Below are 19,969 nucleotides of genomic sequence, written 5' to 3'. Positions count from 1 at the left end.
CAGAGCAGTTGCTCAAAAACGTTTACGAAGGAAAAGGAGGCAGGGTGCGAATCCAAAATGATTTTCTGAGCTCTATCACGACAGAGACAAAGTACCAGGTTCCACCGGTGATGTACTTCCTAACCACCCAGCTGTCACAGAATCCCTCACCTTGACCCCCACCTGTCTACAGAAAGTCACCTACGCCTCGTCAGTAACCAAGCCAACAGAGCATGCTTTCGGTGCTCAGCTCCTGGGCCTCCCTGACCGTCAGGCACGCCCTCATACCTAAAACCTGCTGCCTGGATCCTACTGAGGCCACCCCTCAAACGCCGGCCTGCTGTTCTAATTCTGCCTGCTCTTACACATCTAAGGTTCTGGCTGCCACCCCGCCCTGTCTCCCCGAGTCCCAGTCTGTCCGGGCATCTGTCGAAGAGCGCCACCTAGTGGCCCTGCTGAACCCTGGGCACCCAGCAGGCTCCTCTCCCCGCCCAACGCAGGGGCGCCACAGCCATCCTGCTCCTCAAACTGGAAACCCCCAAATACTTCTCCAACCCACCCCTGATTTCCTTATCAGGCGAGCCCTCATCAAGTCTGTTTTCACGCCCCCTGCACCCCAGTCTTGTCCCCTTCAGAGTTCATCCCCCACCATGGCTGCCAGGGAGCCTCGCTGCAAACAAAAATCTAAGCATGTCACCTCCATGCTGAAAATTGATCACTGGCCCCCTGACCCCTGGGGGAGAAAGCCCCATTCTTCCAATGGCGTGGGACGAGGTCCTCTGAGCCCGGCCCCTCCAGCCCCATCACGCTCCCTGGCCTGCCCCACGACACCAGGTCATATGCTCCCATCCACAGACGCTGTGGGGCTCTGGACTGCGTGCCTTTGCTCATGCCGCCTCTCCCCAGGGAGGCCCCGCCCTGCTCCGTTCAAGCTAAGAGTTCAGTGAGCACCCAGTGCCGTCTGAGAGAGAGAGGGCGGCACCCCCATGCTAGAGGTGACGTAACACGCAGCTGAGAGAAGGATCCAAGATCCGATGCCGAGGCCTGGGTCCTCTGCACCACGCGGCATCCCCGTAGGATAAAACCACCCAGATTCAACCACCGCATGTGCCTTCACATCCTCACAGTACGTACAGCAAAGCCGGAAGAGCTGCCCCACGGACCGGAAGCACCTTACAACAAACTCTCTCTCAGGCACCTGTACTATCTTCCAAAGTCCTCAACAGTTAAGCCGTGCAAGGTCTTACAGATGTGAGGTCAGATGGGAGAGGTCTTCCTCTAACTCAGACCCATGTTAACTTGGAAGCAAGACCACGCTCCCTAAGCAGCCACGAGTAAGTACCTTCCGTTTGTAAGACTTAGCACTAATCTCTCTCAGGGGGCCAGCCTGAATTTCTCACAGGCATCTAAAGCCCGATGTGGATCCTTGGCAGAAAGACACAGTCAGATCGAAGGTAATTTTGTCCTCCAGCGTCCACACTGGCACTTCCAGACCCGGACACGAGGACCTCACCCTGTTGCAATGATGTCAGCCAGCTGAGGCGTGTTCGGTGCAATTTTGATGGTGACAGTCTCAAAGTAGAGGTGTTCTTTCTGAGCGTGGATGGTGTACGTCCCAGTCGTGATGTTCTCCAGGCGGAAGGAGCCATCGGCTTTTGTTTTGACTATAAAACAAAAAGATGCCAACGGAAGATGAGCCAAACACAACCGTACATCCCCTCCATCGACACAAGAATGCTTGAGGCAAAAAATTGGCATATTTTCACAGAATCATTAAGACTGTTTCCTTTCCTCTTCTCTCCGTGATCAAAAACGAGCACTGGGAAAGTTTCCGGGGGCCAATGAGGCTGCCCACCTTTGATCTGGTTATTCAGAGTGACTACTGCCTCTGGAACACCTTCTCCTTCGGGCCCGTTCAAGACCCTCCCGGTGACAGAGAATCCCATGACGTGGAACACGGGCTGGAAGATGAAGAACAGGAAGAAGGTTCACAGGTGCCCGAGTGCAAAAGGCTTCCTTATTCGCGCACGCCGCTGCTCGCGCACGCCGCCGCCCGGCTCAGACGCCCACGCCGGAGCCCGGTAGGCCAGCCAGACCTCCCCCCTGCTCCCCAGCTCCCCCAGCTCGTGCTGCTCCCACACCGCTACACCTTTCCCGGACTCTGTCTGCATGCTTATACTCCCAACCCATGGATGTGTGTCAAATAACTGAATAAAAAAGATCTATCGGCTTACCAACACCCCCCCCCCGCCCAGTTAAAGATCACAGAGTCAAACCTGAGAGGGCAGCCCCCCTACCCTTGTTCCCATCCTGCCTCCTCCCCTCCAGATGCCTCCGTTCTGGTGAACCGCACCACCCTCCCGTCTCCCGACCTCAAACCCCAGCGTCACCTGGGACCCCTCCCCACACTCCGACCTCAAATCCCATGCATCCCACCCCACCCCCGCAAGGGGGCCCGTCTGTTCCCACCACAGCCCGAATTCAAGTCCTTGTTCACTCGGCCTAGGCCGCTCTGGGCCGGATTTACCCATGTCTGTGCCCCCGCTCGTGAGCACCGTGGCTCTGTTCTTCCCGGAGTCACTGTGGTCCAGCCACCCTGATCTCTGGGTACTCGAGCTGATCACATGCGTGCACCACAGGCACTCCTCACGTGGGCCTCTTACACCAACGGCCCTCTCAGCCTGGATCATTCTCTCCCACATCTGGAGAAGTTCGGGGAGGGGGCCGCTCCTTATCATCTCAAACCATCTGAGCTGAATGGTTTCAGCTCAAACCATTGCTACCTCTGAGAAGCCTTCCCTATCCATCCCATCTCAGGGGCCCCTGACCCTGCCTCCCACCCCAGCCACTCCACAATCACACTAGCCTATCTTGTTAGCTTCGTCAAACTTTGCCCAATAACTGAAATGTCCTTGATTGATTTGTCTGTCGACCTTCTACTAGTATATAAGCTCCATGAACATAGTGACCTTTCCTGTCTTAGTCAGCTGGTATACAGTAGGTACTCAGTAAAACACTCGCTCAGTCACTCACTCACGAATGAATGAATGAATGCACGCAGACACACAAAAGCGTTTGAGAGAATTTCTAAAAAATTAACTGGCTTTTTAAAAATCCAGGTAGTCCTTCTTGATCCTTCTGAAAAGATGTGGTTTATCCACGTACTGATTCCTCTATTCACTCAACGACTACTTTTACGAGACACCTACTCTGTGCCAGGCGCTAAGTCACATTACAAATACGTGAAGAACGAGACATAACCAATGCACCTGACCTCATGCAGCTTACAGGCTGCTCTCTGAAATTTCATTCATGTCTCTGCTTAGAAACTGGTATTTGGTTGAGATCTGGGAATGCCCCTCCCCGCTCCCCTGCCCCATCCTTCTGTGCAAGCCCCCTGAAGGAAGCAAGGACACCTTCTCACCCCTAGCCACCTCCAGTGTGCACAAAACCATCAAGAGCTTTACGGAATCTTAAAAAGCCATCAGAACCCCACTGAGCATGTGACCTAAAAGCTTGCTCCTACCAACTGCAGCTACTTCAACACAGTACTGCAACATTAAATGCAACATTAAAAGAATGCGATTAAAATCTAATTTTTTCAATAACTGGAACACTGGGAGGTCCATTCATGAAAGACTGTTATTTTCTTTGGGGGATTTGCTCTCTCTGGCAAATTTTCTACAGTAACCATTATCCGTTTCTGTAATTAAAGATACAAATGCGATGGAAAACACATTTGCTATCTATTCTAGGATCCAGGGAGTTTGTCAGGCCATCCATCACCCCACCTCTCACTCCCCATCCCTGCAGCCCAAGCTCTCAGCTCCCCCCTGGTTTCTGGCCACAGCCTCCCAACTGGTCCCTCGCTTGCACCTTGCCCCCTGCCAACCTCCTCCCAACATGGCAGCCAGAGGATCACACCTCTCCCGCTCAGACACCCAGAGTGGCCCACCGGGTCCTGTACAGTCTGCCCCATCATCTCTCCCTGCCTCACTCCCTCCATGCCAGCCACTCTGGCCCCCTAGGGGTCCCCCATGCCCTCTAGGCACACTCCGGCCCCAGGACCTTTGCTCCTGTCACTCTCTCCGTCTTAAACACTCTTCCCACAGATGTCAGTGAGGCCCCCGCCTCTCCCCTTCCCCCAGAAGCTGGTTGCTCAAACATCACCTTCACAGCGAGGACTTCCGGAGAGCACCCGGGAGAACTGTGACCCATCTCAACCTGGGAAGTGTGTCACCTCCCTTCTTGCTTTATTTTTCTACAGAACACCTTCTAATATACCTAATTTACCTATTCATAAGCGTACTGTCTCTTTCTGCCATGGAGCGCCAGAAAAACAGAAATGTGTGCCTTTTGGGGTCCCCACTGTCCGCCCACCCCTAGAACAGTACCTGAATCGTCTGAGACTGGCACTCAATAAATACATTTCGTTGAACGAAGTAGCTATAACTGGACTCCACTTTCTCCACGTGAAGAAATTACGTGAGAGTGGATCCCAGGCTACAGTGGAACTGAGCACGAGAGTCTGGTTTTTTTCCAGCAGCCCAGCCCTTCTAGACAAAATATTAGTTGTTTTCTTCTCAAACATGTTTGCGACACCTGTGCCCAGGGATGGGAAACTCGAACACCTGTCCCTCCAGAAGGCAGGGAGGTCTCACCTCAATTTTCAGGCTGTCATGTTCCACCGTAAAGTCGCGTCTGGAAGGAGCGACATCAAAGGTAATCCTCTCTCCTCTATAGAAGGGAATCTAGAAGGAAGGGTCTGTGCGTTACTAAGAGCCAACCACACGAGTCAATATTAATAACTGGCCCAGCAGGTCATAAGCGACAAGGGGTTCGAGGCAAGCCCAGAGAAACTACTAATCCTAACTGCTGCTGATCTTAAAAGAGGAAAGCCCACACTTTTTGCAGCCATTACTGAAGGGTCAGTCTCGTCCTAAATAACTACACTAAATAAAATGGTCACGAAACTGTAAGGCAATCACTTACTCCCCTTAACGCCCCAAACGGCATCGACTCCCGCGGTGTCTAAAGAGTCTAAAACATACAGAGAACGCACGTCTCCTCCACTCACCACAGTATAGTCCCCACTTGGCAAGGAATAGAAAGAGAATGAGCCATCTTCTTTGGAGACCGCATAGCACAAATACACCAGACTCTCCTCTTGGGGCTGGAAGCCAGGCACTGGTGAGATGCTGCAGCCCAGGACATCCTATGCCGGGAGAGAAAATGAGGTCCTTTTCCCCTCATATGTGCTGATTATCATCAAACAGCCACACTATAGGGAAATTCTTCCAAGTTTCATGTCACAAAATACGTATTTCTGAACAGGGCATAGTAGTGGAGATAAAATGAACAACTTTTACACTCAAGTTTTGAGAAGTTAAAAACTGGCACAGTCTTCTTGGGGGGAAAAAAAAGGACGTGATTGTCCTTCCCTACAACGGGTCACCATTCTGCAGACCAGAAAATGGAGCCAGGAAGGGCAAGTGGCTGGCCCACACAGCAAGCGAGAGGCATGCGATGTGTCCGCACCTGGCTCTGACTGGGCTCCTCCCACCGCAGTCCACTCCCACCACAGACACCCAGCTTCTGGTGAGTCATCCAAGAAACGCAATGCTCTTAAATGTTCAGACTCTACATCCACCCTGACCCCCCCCCCCCCCGAATCTCGTCTGTTCTCCGCTTTTCTTTACTTACCTCTTTGGAAACCACCGATGAAAACAGAAGAAACTTCACCCCTTTCATGGGCTCCCCGTCGCTGCGGACAGAGCCAGACACATTGTAGCCGGCCACTATGAGGGGGCTGACGGCGTTGGCATTAGAACTGGTTACTCGCACAGTGGTGCTCGCCTGCAGAAGAAGGGGACTTTACCTTCCCAGACAACAAACCCTCACACATTGTGTAACAACCACGAAGACGTGCTTAAGCTAAAATATTAATTAGGCACGGTGCCCAGGTCGGTTAAGCATCTGCCTGCGGCTCAGGTCATGATCCCAGGGTCCTGGGATGGAGCCCCGCGTCGGGCTCCCTGCTCAGCGGGGAGTCTGCTTCTCTCCCCCTCTGCCTGCCGCTCTGCCTACTTGTGCTCTCTAATAAATAAATAAAATCTTAAAAAAATAAAATAAAATATTAATGGGGGGGAAGGAACATAGAAAACTGGGAACGTAGTAGGATCACAACCACGTGTTTGTGAGCAAAATGAACTGAAAGGAAATGTGGCAAAAGGTCAATCACCAGGATGATTTCCTTTGCACGGTTAACACTTTACCTCTTTGACACTTTTCCACCTTCCAAATTTTCCACCTTATCACTCTTTTACGCTGTTTGATCTGCTGCGATTTTTGAAAATGAGCGTGCTCTACTTTTTTCCATGTTTAATGGTATATGTGCATGGAATTTTAAAGCTGTCAAAGCACAGTTTACATAGAAAAAAGTGCGCAGAGTCTAGGGGTCCAGAGCAGTGATCTTCACAAACTGAACACTCCCTGTAACCGGCACCCAGAAGCCCCCTCACACTCATTTCCAGGTACTAGCTGCCAAGGGCAATTGTTATCCTCACTCTCAACAGCGTGCTCTACTTGGAAACACAATCTTATGTTAATAGACTCAAATTCCTTTATACATACGACTTACAATATAAGCCTTAAAATTTCTTCGAATCATAATATATAAGCCATGAGTTTTAAATAAAACACTTTTAACCCCCCGAAAACCTGCACTCATAAATAGTATACAGGTAAGTCGAGGTGTGAAACCATACCATCAATTATAGGGCTTAAAACCTATACAGGAAAAACTGAATTAACAATTCTAATAGTTCCTTAGCAAGAATGAAACACAGCCTCAAAACTAATATAAAAGTTAATGTGTCGGAATGTCCTTTAAACCTTACTTCAATTTGTTTTCCTGTAGTGATTACAAAACCTCACCTGGTCTGTTTCTTCCTTTTTTGATCTTTTATCATAAACTATTTCCGCCAAATACCACTCGGAAGAACACCTATGCACACTCTAACTGGCTAAAGAAAGAAAAGCAGAAGTACAATTTGGGAGCCTCGCGTACCTCGACACGGCTTCCTGCCTCCCTCTATAGAGGTCAATTTCATAATGAATATGGTGTTTGCCACTCCCATGTCCTCGTACTTTTTTTTTTTACAAAGGACTCTATCCACAAGTGCAAGTACCCTGAGGGGTTTTAATTACTCTACGAACAATATCGTGTTTCCTTACCCTCAGCAACTTGCCTTTTTCCCTCAACTTTGTTTTCAAATGTACTCCTGCTGATCTATGTAGCTCCAGTTCACTCATCCTTGCTGCCCTACAGGAATCTGTGTGACGAAACCCCACTCTGCTCTCCACCTAATGGACATTTAGGTTGCTTGTGATATTTTGCTAGTACAAACAAAACTGCAATAGACATTCTTTTACGTTCTCCTTGGGCACACATACAACAGTTTCTAGACTGTTAAGTATATTTATAGATTGCTGTTTCAGACAGGAAAAAGAACAACAAATAAATCTCACTGGGTCCTTCTGGTGTTGATTCAGCTTAAAATAGCGACAGTTAATAACAGACCTATTTCACTGCAGGAAGACAATATTGTCACCTAAAACCAAAGACAACAGAAGGAACATCTGCTACAGTGAGTTTTATCTTATAAATACCACCGAACCAATCAGCAACGCTTTTTCTCATCTACTTCCAGAAAAACCATAAGCCCATTTCACACCCTAAACAGGACCCTCTATGCTTGTCCCCAAACATGAACGCTGTTAGCACAGCTATTGACACAACTGAAATACTCACCTCTTTCAAAGCCCAGGTTGGATGAGTTGCAAGAATTTCATAATCTCCGGGAAGAACTTTAAAAAATGCAAACCTAAGAAATACAAAATACCAATTAACTTTCTCTCAACAGCCCAAGTGTTCTAATTTATGGCTAATCCTGGAAGCATTAGAAAATAATGTTTAGATTATCACAAACTTGCCATTAGCTGGTTAAACGAGCATAAACAAAATTCAATCCTGCACTGTACAAATCCACATTGGGGAGCACTTATTGAGTACTTACTGTGTACCAGAACAGGTGTTCCGTGCACTGACAGGAAGGGGACTTTATGTTTCCCTTAACCCCAAGGATTTCGGACCTTAAAAACCAGTCACTGTGGTTCAGCAGGGATCAGTCATAGAACATTCAAGTGCATTTTGGCAGAGGTGATAGGCATGACTAGGCAAAGAGAAGGGAAGCAAGTGTCCAGAGGAACAGAGGTGGGAAGGAAAGAGTCCTATGTGAAGAAGAGAGAACAGATCTGAGAGGCTGAGGCCTAAGTTAGGATAGGACGATGCTGATGACATGGGCAGGGCAAATGATAATTAGCTTTGAATCCTATGCAGGAGAGTTTAGATCTTTTATCAGAAACTACAGTGTGAGCCATTCTGGGCTCTTGCACAAACTACAAAGACCAACCCAGACTCCGATGAAGACCGGTTAAGTAACTATGGGCAAATCAAGACCAGAGTGACAGGAGCGCTGAGGCTGGAAACACTGTCACCAGGATTCTGACACACTTAACCCTTCAACTGTGCAAAGCACCAGACAACGAGAGGGCTAATTCTAGTGAAATGGACTACCAAAAAATCCACCTAATTTCTTCTCCCGTGGTGGTATTCTATTATATCAAATATTGCCTGTCATAATTGGACACATCTTGGAAATCACTTTGCTACAATAACATTGAAATTACTATTGGATTCTGGCCTTCATGAGATTTAGCCTCTACTCCTGCAAGTTACGATCATTGTTTTAGTCAGTACGGATGAAGGAGATTTAACAAGTTCAAGTCCCTTTGCCCAGCAAAGAGCAAACTAGCCTAGAGAAGATGGGAGCCCCGCGTTCCTCCTGCAGACATCCAGCAAGCGGAAATAAATGTCATCCCCACACTGAAAAAGAATTTCAACAATCCTCATTGAAAAACTGGAGAGATAGCTTACTGACAGACTCATTATAAACTTCTAATCTGCAGTTAAGTCGGCTTTGTATACCGAAGGAGTAATGATTTGAATGCTTTCAAAATTATCAGTTGGAACTATTCTGAATTAATCTTGGCACATCTGTTAACACTTACAACTCAACGATATAAATCCATTAAATAAATAAAATCTGACTCAACAAGGTTAATTAAATAGTTGTCAGTTCCCACTACAAAATAATTTTGATGTAACAGGGATAATATGATTTTTAAAAATCGTAACTGAGGGGCGCTCAGTTGGTTAAGTGTCTGACTCTTGATCTCAGGTCATGATCTCGGGGTCGTGAGATCGAGCCCCGGATTGGGCTCTGTGCTGGGCATGGAACCCACCTGGGATTCTCTCTCTCCCTCTGCCCCTCCCCCTCCCGCATGCACGCTCTAAGAAAAATTTAAAAATTAAAGAAAAAAATCATAATTGAGCAAATCTATATTGAGCTAACACTTAAGCACGTACTCCATGACCGATGGTTTGAAATAATGTTAATTTAATCTTCCTTTTAACCTTAGGGGTGGGCTCCACCATCATGACCATTTGTAAAGAAGAAAACTGAGGCCCAAAGGCGTTAAGTAACTTGCCCCAGGTCAACCCCAGTAGGTGGCAGAACCAGAATTCAAACCCAGGTTTTCAGGCTCCAGAGCCAGTCCCAGCTGTTAAATGAAGGCCTACTATGTGCCAGGCTCTGCAGTAAGTGCTGTACAGACATTAACTCATGTTTAACCATCCTGTCTGCGTAGAGGCGACGGGACAGATGGAAGAGCTTGAGGCCCTGAGAGGTATGAACTTGTCTGCAGTTAAGAGGCCAAATAAGGATTGGAACCCAGGTCTCCCAGGCTGAACCCAGGTCACAGGCTCCCTCCCTCCCCTCAGCTGTGAGGCAGCAGGACATGGGCACAACTCACTTTCCACCAGGCTGTGTCACTGTGGACTGGATCTTCGCTTCGGTCCCCGTGTTTCTCAGGGACACCTGAACTCCTGCAGGGCCCAGGGGCTGCCCTTTGCTGAGAACCTGCCAAGGAGAAGGAGGTCAGGACCCAAACCAGCAGCGAAGTTCTCGTCTTGGCAGGACTGTTCATTCTGTTCCTGCTCCCTGCAGGGAGCTCATACCCTTCTTCGGGTCAAGACTCCTTCGCAAGGAGTACACAGATTATGGATACCCTTCCCGGGGATTGCTGAGGGGCTGAGTGGGGGAATGATACTTTGTTTCACCGAATCTAAGACACCATCAGCTAAAGATCCACCATTATTTTATAATCGACAGAGTAAGAAAAATAACCCATGATCCTCCTCGCTAGCAAGCAACTCACACATGAAGGCAGGACCACCTCGCCTCACCAAGAGTGGGCGCCTCACTCTCAGTGTGAAGGCAGAGAAGAAATGAACCTGCCATGAAGAAAAGGACAGCAAGGCAATTTGCACACGCATCAAACCTGGTGCCGGATGGAGGGAAGGATGATAACTCTCCTGAGAATCTGAACTCGGAGCTGCCATTCACATAGGTGAGCCCTCTACATTCACCCCATCAATGGGGCCCAAAAAACTCCCAGAGAATCTAGGTCATTGCGACAGCTCCTGGGGGAGTGGCTGAAGCAAATGCAACTCCTGTCTGCAAGAGGCCGGCTTCGTCCACCCACAGTGATTACAAGTGGCCTCGAGTCGAGGGGTCTGCGCTCTTCCTACCCTGCACCCCCATACAAGGCCATCCCTGGCAGTTATCCACCCGGACCTCACAGGGAATGATGAGTAAGCTAGATCTGACCCCGAGAAACACCCGCTCCCTTCTCCACAAAATTTTGCCCATTCTCAGACCCTCTTGAAGCTTATCTATGGGTCCCTTGTGGGCTCAGAGTCCCCATGTTAAAGAGTCCTGCTTTTTTAAAGGTAAGAGAAGACTCAGTACATAATACAGAGCAAACATTAAAAATAACAATGTTCCAAAGCCAAACCTTTCCGTTCACAGAGAACCCCGTGAACACAAAGTTGATGTCCCCGCCCTTTGTGCAGATGTCACTGACGCCATCCACATAGAGCTCCACGTTCGTCGGCTCTGAGAAATGAAGGTGGGAGGGGAGGGAACAGGGGACAAGACACAAGAGCCAGGTTAGTTCTGAGACAAGGTGAACGTGTCTAGGCAAAGCACCTTTTCTTGGTTAACTTTCATTTTCTTTATTTTTGAGAACTTAATACACTCACATGGTTTAAGATCCAAAGGTACCAAGAGGTATGCAGGGAAGTCTCCCTCCCATCTCTTCCCCACCCCAGAGTGAAAGTGTGTGGAGGATAATATGCTTTTACAACAGTCTTTTGGCTGAGCTGTAGCTCAGAGTCCCATCGAAAATGCGGTAAGCACCAAATTGTTTTATCTATTGGATGCTTACCATGGACCAGACATGGGCTAAGAGCATGTGCTCTTCACAGCTACTTTAACAGGTAGGTAATGACATCTACAAGTGACTGAGGATTAAACTGACACATGGAAAGGTTAAAGGACCCCCCCAAAGCCACAGAGCTTGTGAGTGACAGAGCCCCAATGCAACCTCCAAAAGCCTGGCTCCAAATGGCCCCCTGACCCAAGTGCAGGAGCTCAGCCACATTAAACCAGGACCATAAACTCCAATGCCCATAGGAACCAAGTAGCGGGACAGGCCACACGGGGACTACGGTGAACGGGAAAGGGGAAGCCACTACTCAGCTTCTGCCAAACGTTAACCTTTTGAAGAAAACACAGACATCTGGATTTTATGTGCCATCTCCTGATTTTTCAATACAGCAACGAATTCATTTTGTCTAAAACACTGAAGAGCTCATCGTAATAAGGGTTAAAGTTTTTAACAGGTTAGGAGGAGTGTAGAGTGATAAGTAGAGGAAAAAAATGGGAAAATCAAGAGAATTTCAGGTAAAATGAAGAATTACACACACACACACACACACACACACACACACACGGGAAGATGCCAATAAAAAAACGCACACAAGACTTGGGACACCCCACAAAAGAGGCTATCCAAATGGCCAGTACACATATTAAAAAAAAAAGCATTCAATCTCATTGACCATCGAGCAAATGCAAATCAAAACCACAATGAGATACCACTGTGTTACCAAGGGCTGGTGAGACTGTGGGGCATCTAGAACCCTTCCACGCTGCTGGGAGAGCAGAATCTGCTACAACCACCTTGGATATTTAACACTGTCTACTAGAGCTGGGCACGTAAATGCTCTCTCACCCAGCAATTTCCCTCCTGGCATAGACCCAACAGAAATGCAAACACACAAAACCATGTACTGAAAGATATGAACAAGGAAATTCATAGGAGCACCATACTTAGCGGCCAACGTCAAGAAGCGGCCCAAATGTCCATCAACACAAGGGGGAAATCACTTTATACTCACACAGTAATTGGAATGAGCTAACTAAAGCCACACATGTAATACAGATGAATGACATTAACAATGTTGAGAGAAAGAAGCCAGACACCAAAATGTACCCCTTTAGAATCCTAAAGGGATTTGGAATAGACAAAACTCATCCAGAACTTTAGGAGGTGGGGGCAGTGGTCACCTGCGGGGTGGGGCGGAGCAGTTAGGGAGTGCCTGGGATGGGGCCCTACTGGGTACTGGTTCTACCTCGTGATCTGGGTAGAGGTTACATGGGTGCGTTCACTTGGGGAACATTCAAGTAATACCCTTATGACGAGTACACTTTTCTGAAAGTATAATTCAATAAAAAAGCTCCTCCAAAGAAAAAGCACTGGCAGGAGGGGAGGAGGCTCAAACAAAACACTCCCACAGGCCGCGGATGATCTGCAACCCCTGCTTTAGCGCTGTGTTGGGTTTCCTTCCCCTCTGGCTTTCTGGAATGCACGGGTCAGGTGCCCCCTACAATGAACCGAAAGAGAACTTCTCTCACGGAGCCAAATGAGCTGTCGGCTGACCTGGGCTTCACTTGGCCCTTTGTGATGGCAGGGACTAAATTCTTCCTCCTCTAACTCACAAGGAAGCCTGAGACAAAAACCATGCCCTCCCACCCTCCTCCCCAAGCTACAGAACTGGGATCAGGCACATCTATCCTGCGGACACGTAAGCCGTGACACAGCAGAACCCTCTCTTCTTATCACAACCCCATTCCCACATCTCTGGCTCTGCTAAACGCCAGCTACATCAGGAAAGTTTGAAGCTTTTGTCTATATGCGTGCAGAATGCTTTTAAGTATTTATCATTGCTAATTATGTGCCGGTCTTTCCCAGCATTGTAAATACACTGGCCCATTCATCCTCCAGGTTAGGCTCTGAGGCAGCTACCACCACTCTCCGGACTCCCTGGCAAGAAGGCTGGACACCAACCCAGGAGGAGGTAACTTGTCCAAGGACATCACAGAACCAGTAATGCCCAAGGTCGCCAGACCTTCTGATCTCTCTTGTGAAGATGATCTGGATTTTCATGTGAAATCTCACAATGTTGAATATTGCAGTCCTAAAAAGCACCAAGGGGGCAAAGAGACCATCCTTGGACAGGAAAAAATGTCCCCACTCCTGACCTCTAGATACAGTTTTGCCGCCACTCTCTGGGGAATGGAACTACAAAAATAGAGCTTCCTGAGAAAGGTTCAGGGAAGGACGCCTATTCCAAGAAAGATGACAGTAAACCTCAGAGTAGGTCCAAGATAAATCCAATCTACTCTAAAGTAACGAGGAGGGAAAAAAGCCCTGTCCCACACTAGAAATGAATCCTTCATATTTTAAAGGTGTCTGCACTACGCCAATGTAAATTAACATTCGGCATATAATCTAATCCTGTAGAGAGCATGTCTGGTTATTCAGTTAACTTACCAAAACTCCACCCTAGGGGAGGCTCGATCTTCAGAATGAAATCTCCCTAAGAGGGGGGAAGAAAGATAGAGGGATGAAAACTGATGACCTCTCAACTAGTTTAATACAGTTCCGTGCTACTGTCTAATCTAGCATTTTTACACCTGCAATGAAATTCTAAGCACATGCTGTGTTCTAAGCAGCTGTGGGCTTCCTGATTGCCTCGAGATGTCGCAAGCTGAGGCTGGGTGCCCTGAAGTCCCCATCCAACCAATCGGAAGATACCAAGTTAACACCTGTGGAAAAGTTCTAAAGGCATTATATTCAGTCACTTGTTTTTTGATACCAGACTTACTACTGATGCGAGTCTCCTATTAACCCCCCCTATGCCCAAGGTTGCCAGCGTCAGCATATGTCCTTAGAAATGAAAGGTCATTTCTTAAAACTGGATGTTACTCACACACCCTGGTTTCTCGAGATTGATAGGGTTTAAAAACAACAACAACAACAACAACATATTTTAAGACCCACCCAGAGAAGTCAGCCCTATGTATTGTGCCTAAAGATCTAAGGTCAGGAATATTTAGTGCTGTGTTGTCAGTAATAATTTTTTAAATTGGGAAAAGCCTCTATGCCTACCAACAGAGAAGCGGTTACATAAATTACGGTTTTGATTTGATTCTGACGTGCTGTGCAGCCATTAAAAAGAAGGCAACAGATCCAAACGTGCTGATGTTGCAAGCGTATCAAGATGTTATCATAGGGGAAAAAGTCAAATTGCAGAGCAATTCCTATTGTTTAATTCCAATTGATACTAAAAAAAAACCCCAAATCAAAATGTGTGTGCATATAGATTATTTCTGCAACATGCTACAAATCTGTGCTTCCAAATAAAGAGCTGAAATGGGGAGGGGAAACGGGGGTGGGGGGGGTGCAAGTAGGGGTAGGCATGGATACACATCTTTCCACATGTGCACATATATGGGCATCTTTACAATCATATAACACAGAGAAGGCAGTCTTTCAGGATACACACCAAACTTTTATCAGTAGTTATCACTACAGAAGGATGAGAAATTGGGGGGTAAAGGTTAAATTTACTTCATATACTTCTAAGGACCTTGTTTTGTTGTTTTCCACAAAGCTCATAAATTCATGTATCACCTGTATCATTTTTTTAAACAATATTTTAAGCTGCTTGCAAACTTAACCCTATTAAATCAGGGTTTCTCAACGCTGGCACTGCTGACATTTGGTCCGTCCTGTGCAGCCTGATAGGTAGTCCAGCTTCATTTCCGGCCTCCACTCACTAGATACTGCAGCACTCCCCCAACCCCAAGCAGTAGTAACAACCAAAAATGTCTCTAGACATTGCCAAATGTCCCTGGAGCCACTGTATTCAATCAAACCAGTTTATAAATTGTCTCCCTCAAAATTTGGCCAGAATTGTCAAATTCCACTTATAATTTATAAAAGAGACAGCTCTCGGGGCGCCTGGGTGGCTGAGTCATTAAGTGTCTGCCTTCAGCTCAGGTCATGATCCCAGGGTCCTGGGATCGAGCCCTGCATCGGGCTCCCTATTCAGCGGGGAGTCTGCTTCTCCCTCTCCCACTCCCCCTGCTTGTGTTCCGTCTCTCTGTCAAATAAATAAATAAAATCTTTAAAAAAAAAAAGAAAAAAGAAAAGAGACCAGCTCTTGCTCATGTGGTTAATCAAGGCTGCTCTGGTTAGTGCAGTCCTGTGGGCCACACTAACTCCTTCCCATCATAAACCACTAGAGTAGTCTCTCTTACCTTATCATACAAGGGGATCATAAAGTAACCATTATTAGGGGCACAGTCTGTCTGGTATTTCAAAGTCCCATGCTTGGTATACAGCTTTATCTAGAAAGCAAGGGAAGAAGAGAAGTCATAAGAGAATTAGCTATGCACATTACGCCAGAATGCATTCAGTTAGTATGTTTGCTGAGGACCTACCACATGCTGCTATTAACACCAGGCATTAGGGACAGAGAGAAAGACAAAGTATCCCCAAGATAATATGATTAGATACTTTTCTGGTTAGAAACCATCTAAAGACTACCCCCAAAAGTCATATTTTTCAGGTTATTTTTAGTGGCTGTCTCTACATTGTTTCTATCTATAACAAATTTTCAAATTCGCTGTTAATAAGGTGCTTATTAAAATGCAATCCCCAAGCCCCACTTCTGTTTCTAAACTAGAAGGTTGGGGTGAGGGCCAAGGATCTGCCTTATTAACCCCAAATGATTCCCAATACTTGGGAGTAACACTCATCCAGAAACTTTCAATTTTCTCTTCTATTTTCATTCCTGGGCAAAAAACAAATCAAAAGACATTTCACGAGGATCTCTAAAGCTCTTGCATCCTGGACATTTCCAAACGCAATCCGTTAACTTTTTAAGATGTTCAAGCAAAGTCTGGGTCTTCTATGTACTGTGCGACCTTGGGCAAGTCATTTAACCTCCTGAGGTCCAGTTTCTTCAGCGGTAAGGAAAGAGAGATTCCCTTTCCTGGTGATTACACAGATTCTATGCATATTAAGCACCTGGCAGAGAGCACGACTCAAAAAAAAAAAAAGAGTAGTATTCTTATTATTTTACTATATTACTGTGTTGCGTTACTAACATCTCTCTGCCTTTACTTTTCTCCCAGAGCCCCAGGAAACTACAAGCTGCAAAGAGCCTTGCAAGGCACCTTCTGAAACCTCCTGTGCCCACACACTGAGAGGCAATCTAGAAGGTGACAGGGGCACCCCAGCAGAACCTAGGGACCTTTGCCACTGCCAGTGGGTAGATTCACTAAACACATGACTTAAGATCAAAAATGGCAGAGAAGCCACAGACGGGTCTTGAAGGTGATAATTATCTTCTTTAGGAAATACACCGTACTGGGTTCTGCTGCTTCTGTCTCAACCCCATCCTACAGGAACAAAAATTGGGATCTGGAACAAGGCCAGGTGAAAGACCTAGCCAATCTTGTGGAACCGATTTTCAACCACATTTGCTGAGAACCTCAGCAACCAGATTTGTAGAACATACCGGTTTAATCCTTCACTGCAGCCCTTCAACTGCCAGAACCGGAGAGGCTCAAATGTGCTTTCAGTCAGCCTTTGGGGTCTTAGTCCCCCCACAGTCCCTTCTCTTTGGCATCTCCTAGCCTCTTCCTTTTTTCTCTTGCAAACCCGCTCCTCCTGCCCCATCACCAGTACCCTCCTAAAACAGAGGCCAGCGCTCCGACAGGTCCCTTCCCATCTATGCTGACAAGTGACCACCCTCTTCACAAAAGCTTTCTGGGTCACAATCCCACTGGGTTGATAATCATGTAACTGCATGGGGCTTTACAACTTAATAAAAAGACTTCTGCACAAATCTCTAGCACAATTCCAGTAACTACCCAGTAAGGCAATCAGGGCAGCTGCCAACTCTCCATTCACAAAGGAAAAAGGAGTCCCCAAGGGAGGAATGGGGGAGATTAAAAAATACAGTTTCCCAGCCCCAGAAATGCCAATAGAGATGAACTGGGTCAGGATCTCTGGGATGAGAATCAATGCCCTCTAAAAGCGTCCCTGAGGGGTTTTGAAGAGGAGTGGATTAGAACCTTTGGGGGCTCCAGGTTGTGGGGCTAGGGGATAAGGCTTGCAGTCTCTAGGTTCTGGAACACGGCTTTCAGAAAATCTAAGTTTCAGGGGGTCTGAGTTTTGAGGATCGGGGGTCTGGGTCCTGTTGAGAGTGGGTGTTAAGAGATCTGGGGCCTGGATTCTGAGGGACCGTCAGAGTCCCCTATCATCTTGGGATGTGGATTCTGGGTCTCTGGAGTTTGAGTTCTGAAGAACCTGGGGTCCTGATTTGGGGTATCCTTCGTTTTGAGCGACCTGATAAAAGTTATGAACCACCAACATCGTCACCAAAAATGTCCCTCACGCCCTCTGCGCGCACACCTCTAGGCCCCCAACCCCACTCCGCAGCTGACCCCACGACAGGAACCTCCACCCTACCGCGACACGGAGGGGACGGGATGGTGGAGGGGCCGCGGAAAGCGGACCCTTCGAGGAGGCAAGGACTCCTAGAATGTGGAGCTGGTGGCAACCGCCTGGCGGATGAGACGAGGCCACCGCAGCCCGCACAGGTTGAGCGACTGGTCCAGGGTCACACGACGAGCTCCGGCCCGGGCCGCGGGGTTGAGCGCTCACCTCGATGAGCGAGTAGTTGATCTCCACGTCCGACTTGACGAAGCCCCCACAGCCCACCACGATGTCCTCGGAGCCGCGCGCCGGATCCACGCCGCTCAGCAGCAGCACCACAGCGGCGGCCACCGCCACCGGCCCCGGCGGCCCCAGGCCCCCGCACGCCCGCATGGCCCGGCTTCTGGCGCCCGAGCCGCCGCAGGCCTCCCGGTCCCGCCCCTTGCTCCGCGCGCGGCCCGCGGCTTCCTCCTCCGCCGCCGGCTGACAGCCCAGGCCCCGCCCCCCCTGCCGCGCGTGCGCGCTCCGGCCTCAAGCCCACCGCCCCAGACAAGTTAACCACGGCGCATGCTCAGCCACAAAAACGAGCTCATTTGTGCCCTCTGGAGGCCTGGAGGTCTCCGCGCACCGTGTGGCGGGTGCAGTTGCAAGGTGCCCAGTACAGGCACAAACTCCAAAGTTGAATTATACTTTGGAAGTCAATATTGCCGAAACTGGAAATGACGAAAGACTGTCGATCGAAGTATCCAACAACTTTCCCGAATCTTTTTGGCACGTATATTTCACAGACGATATATAATCTCAAAAACCCTTTAGGAATTTAAGTTGGTGCATTTTTCTGTGATAAATGATCAATACTTTTTATTTTTTTAAGATTCTATTTATTTATTTGAGAGAGAGGGAGAGAAGGAGCAGGGGGAGGGGCAGAGGGCGAGGGAGAACCAGACTCCCCGTTGGGGCGCCTGGGTGGCTCAGTTGGTTAAGCATCTGCACTGGGCTCAGGTCATGATCTCAGGGTCCTGGGATCGATCCCCACATTGGGCTCCCTGCTCGGTGATCAATACTTTTTAAAAATCAATACATAGGTCATTTAAGTCAGCATAATGTTAAAAAAAGGACATTTAAAACCTATTTATTTTATTTTCTTTTAAGATTTTATTTATTTATTTGACAAAGAGATAGCACAAGTAGGCAGAGCGGCAGGTAGAGGGAGAGGCGGAAGCAGGCTCTCCGCCGAACAGGGAACCTGATTTGGGGCTCGATCCAAGGACCCTGGAATCATGACCGGAACAGAAGGCAGACGCGTAACTGACTGAGCCACCCAGGTGCCCCCAAAACTTACTTTAATCTCAGCTCTAATAACATTTGTATAGAAACACATTTGGGGGTTTTCCTCCCATAAGCAAGAAATCAAGCAGTTAATTTACTTTGCATTGTCTGGGACCAGAAGCATGAGTCGTCAGAAAATAAGTTCAAATCTCAGCATGTTGTGTTTTGTCCCAAGACTGAATGCATACTATGACAAAAACTGAATTTAACTGCATGTCACCACATCAAAATGGACAAAAATTGCTTTTCTGACGTGGTACTGGAATTCTTCTCTTTTGTCCTAAGAAAGAAACAAGTGCTTTGATAGTTTTTGTATTTTGTTTCTACATGACCAGGTAAGAGAAAATTTCCCACTAGTTGTGACTAAGACTTCAGCAATATACAACTACAAATCACAGAGAGCTTAAACTACGCAACAGTCAAAACTTTGATAATGGCTACAATGGAATGATACATCCACTGAGGATCTCAATCGTGAGCACATCTGATTTCAGTCTCTCAGTCTGCATTCTCAAAATACAGTGGCATTCTCAACTCTTTGGTTTTAAAGAGAAACAAGTTAATGGGGTTATTTACTTATTTGTTTATTTTAGGGAGGGGAGAGGCAGAGGGAGAAGGAGAGGGAGACTCTCAAGCAGACTCCGTGCTCAGCGTGGAGCCCAATGTAGGGCTCGATCTCATAACCCTGAGATCATGACCTGAGCTGAAATCAAGAATCAGACGCTTAACCGACTGAGCCACCCAGGCACCTCTGGGGTTTACTATTCATAACTACAGTTGAAACCGATCCCCTTTCTTCTCCCTAGCATGAATCCCTGGTTTGTCTCGGCAAATCCCC

The 19,969-nt window shown here is 47.7% G+C and overlaps 1 protein-coding gene across 2 annotated transcripts in view; it reads right to left on the bottom strand.

Annotated features, from left to right (window-relative positions):
• Positions 1-18,297, bottom strand: part of LOC113932435 (nodal modulator 1) — a 54,158-nt gene extending 35,861 nt beyond the window's left edge. For both annotated transcript variants that reach the window (XM_027611595.1, XM_027611596.1), the window contains exons 1-11: positions 18,031-18,297; positions 15,615-15,704; positions 13,843-13,888; positions 10,960-11,060; positions 9,916-10,022; positions 7,793-7,865; positions 5,683-5,835; positions 5,057-5,194; positions 4,641-4,730; positions 1,835-1,940; positions 1,493-1,643 (exon numbers count right to left, since the gene is read on the bottom strand). In XM_027611595.1, the coding sequence (XP_027467396.1) occupies positions 1,493-1,643; positions 1,835-1,940; positions 4,641-4,730; positions 5,057-5,194; positions 5,683-5,835; positions 7,793-7,865; positions 9,916-10,022; positions 10,960-11,060; positions 13,843-13,888; positions 15,615-15,704; positions 18,031-18,195 (1,220 nt within the window). In that variant the 5' untranslated portion in view covers positions 18,196-18,297. The remainder of the gene's footprint in view (positions 1-1,492; positions 1,644-1,834; positions 1,941-4,640; positions 4,731-5,056; positions 5,195-5,682; positions 5,836-7,792; positions 7,866-9,915; positions 10,023-10,959; positions 11,061-13,842; positions 13,889-15,614; positions 15,705-18,030) is intronic.
• Between the last annotated feature and the right edge of the window lie 1,672 nt (positions 18,298-19,969).

The sequence above is a fragment of the Zalophus californianus genome, chromosome 10, assembly GCF_009762305.2.
Source record: "Zalophus californianus isolate mZalCal1 chromosome 10, mZalCal1.pri.v2, whole genome shotgun sequence".
NCBI classification, from domain to species: Eukaryota; Metazoa; Chordata; class Mammalia; order Carnivora; family Otariidae; genus Zalophus; species Zalophus californianus.
This window is presented reverse-complemented; position numbering and strand designations above follow the sequence as displayed.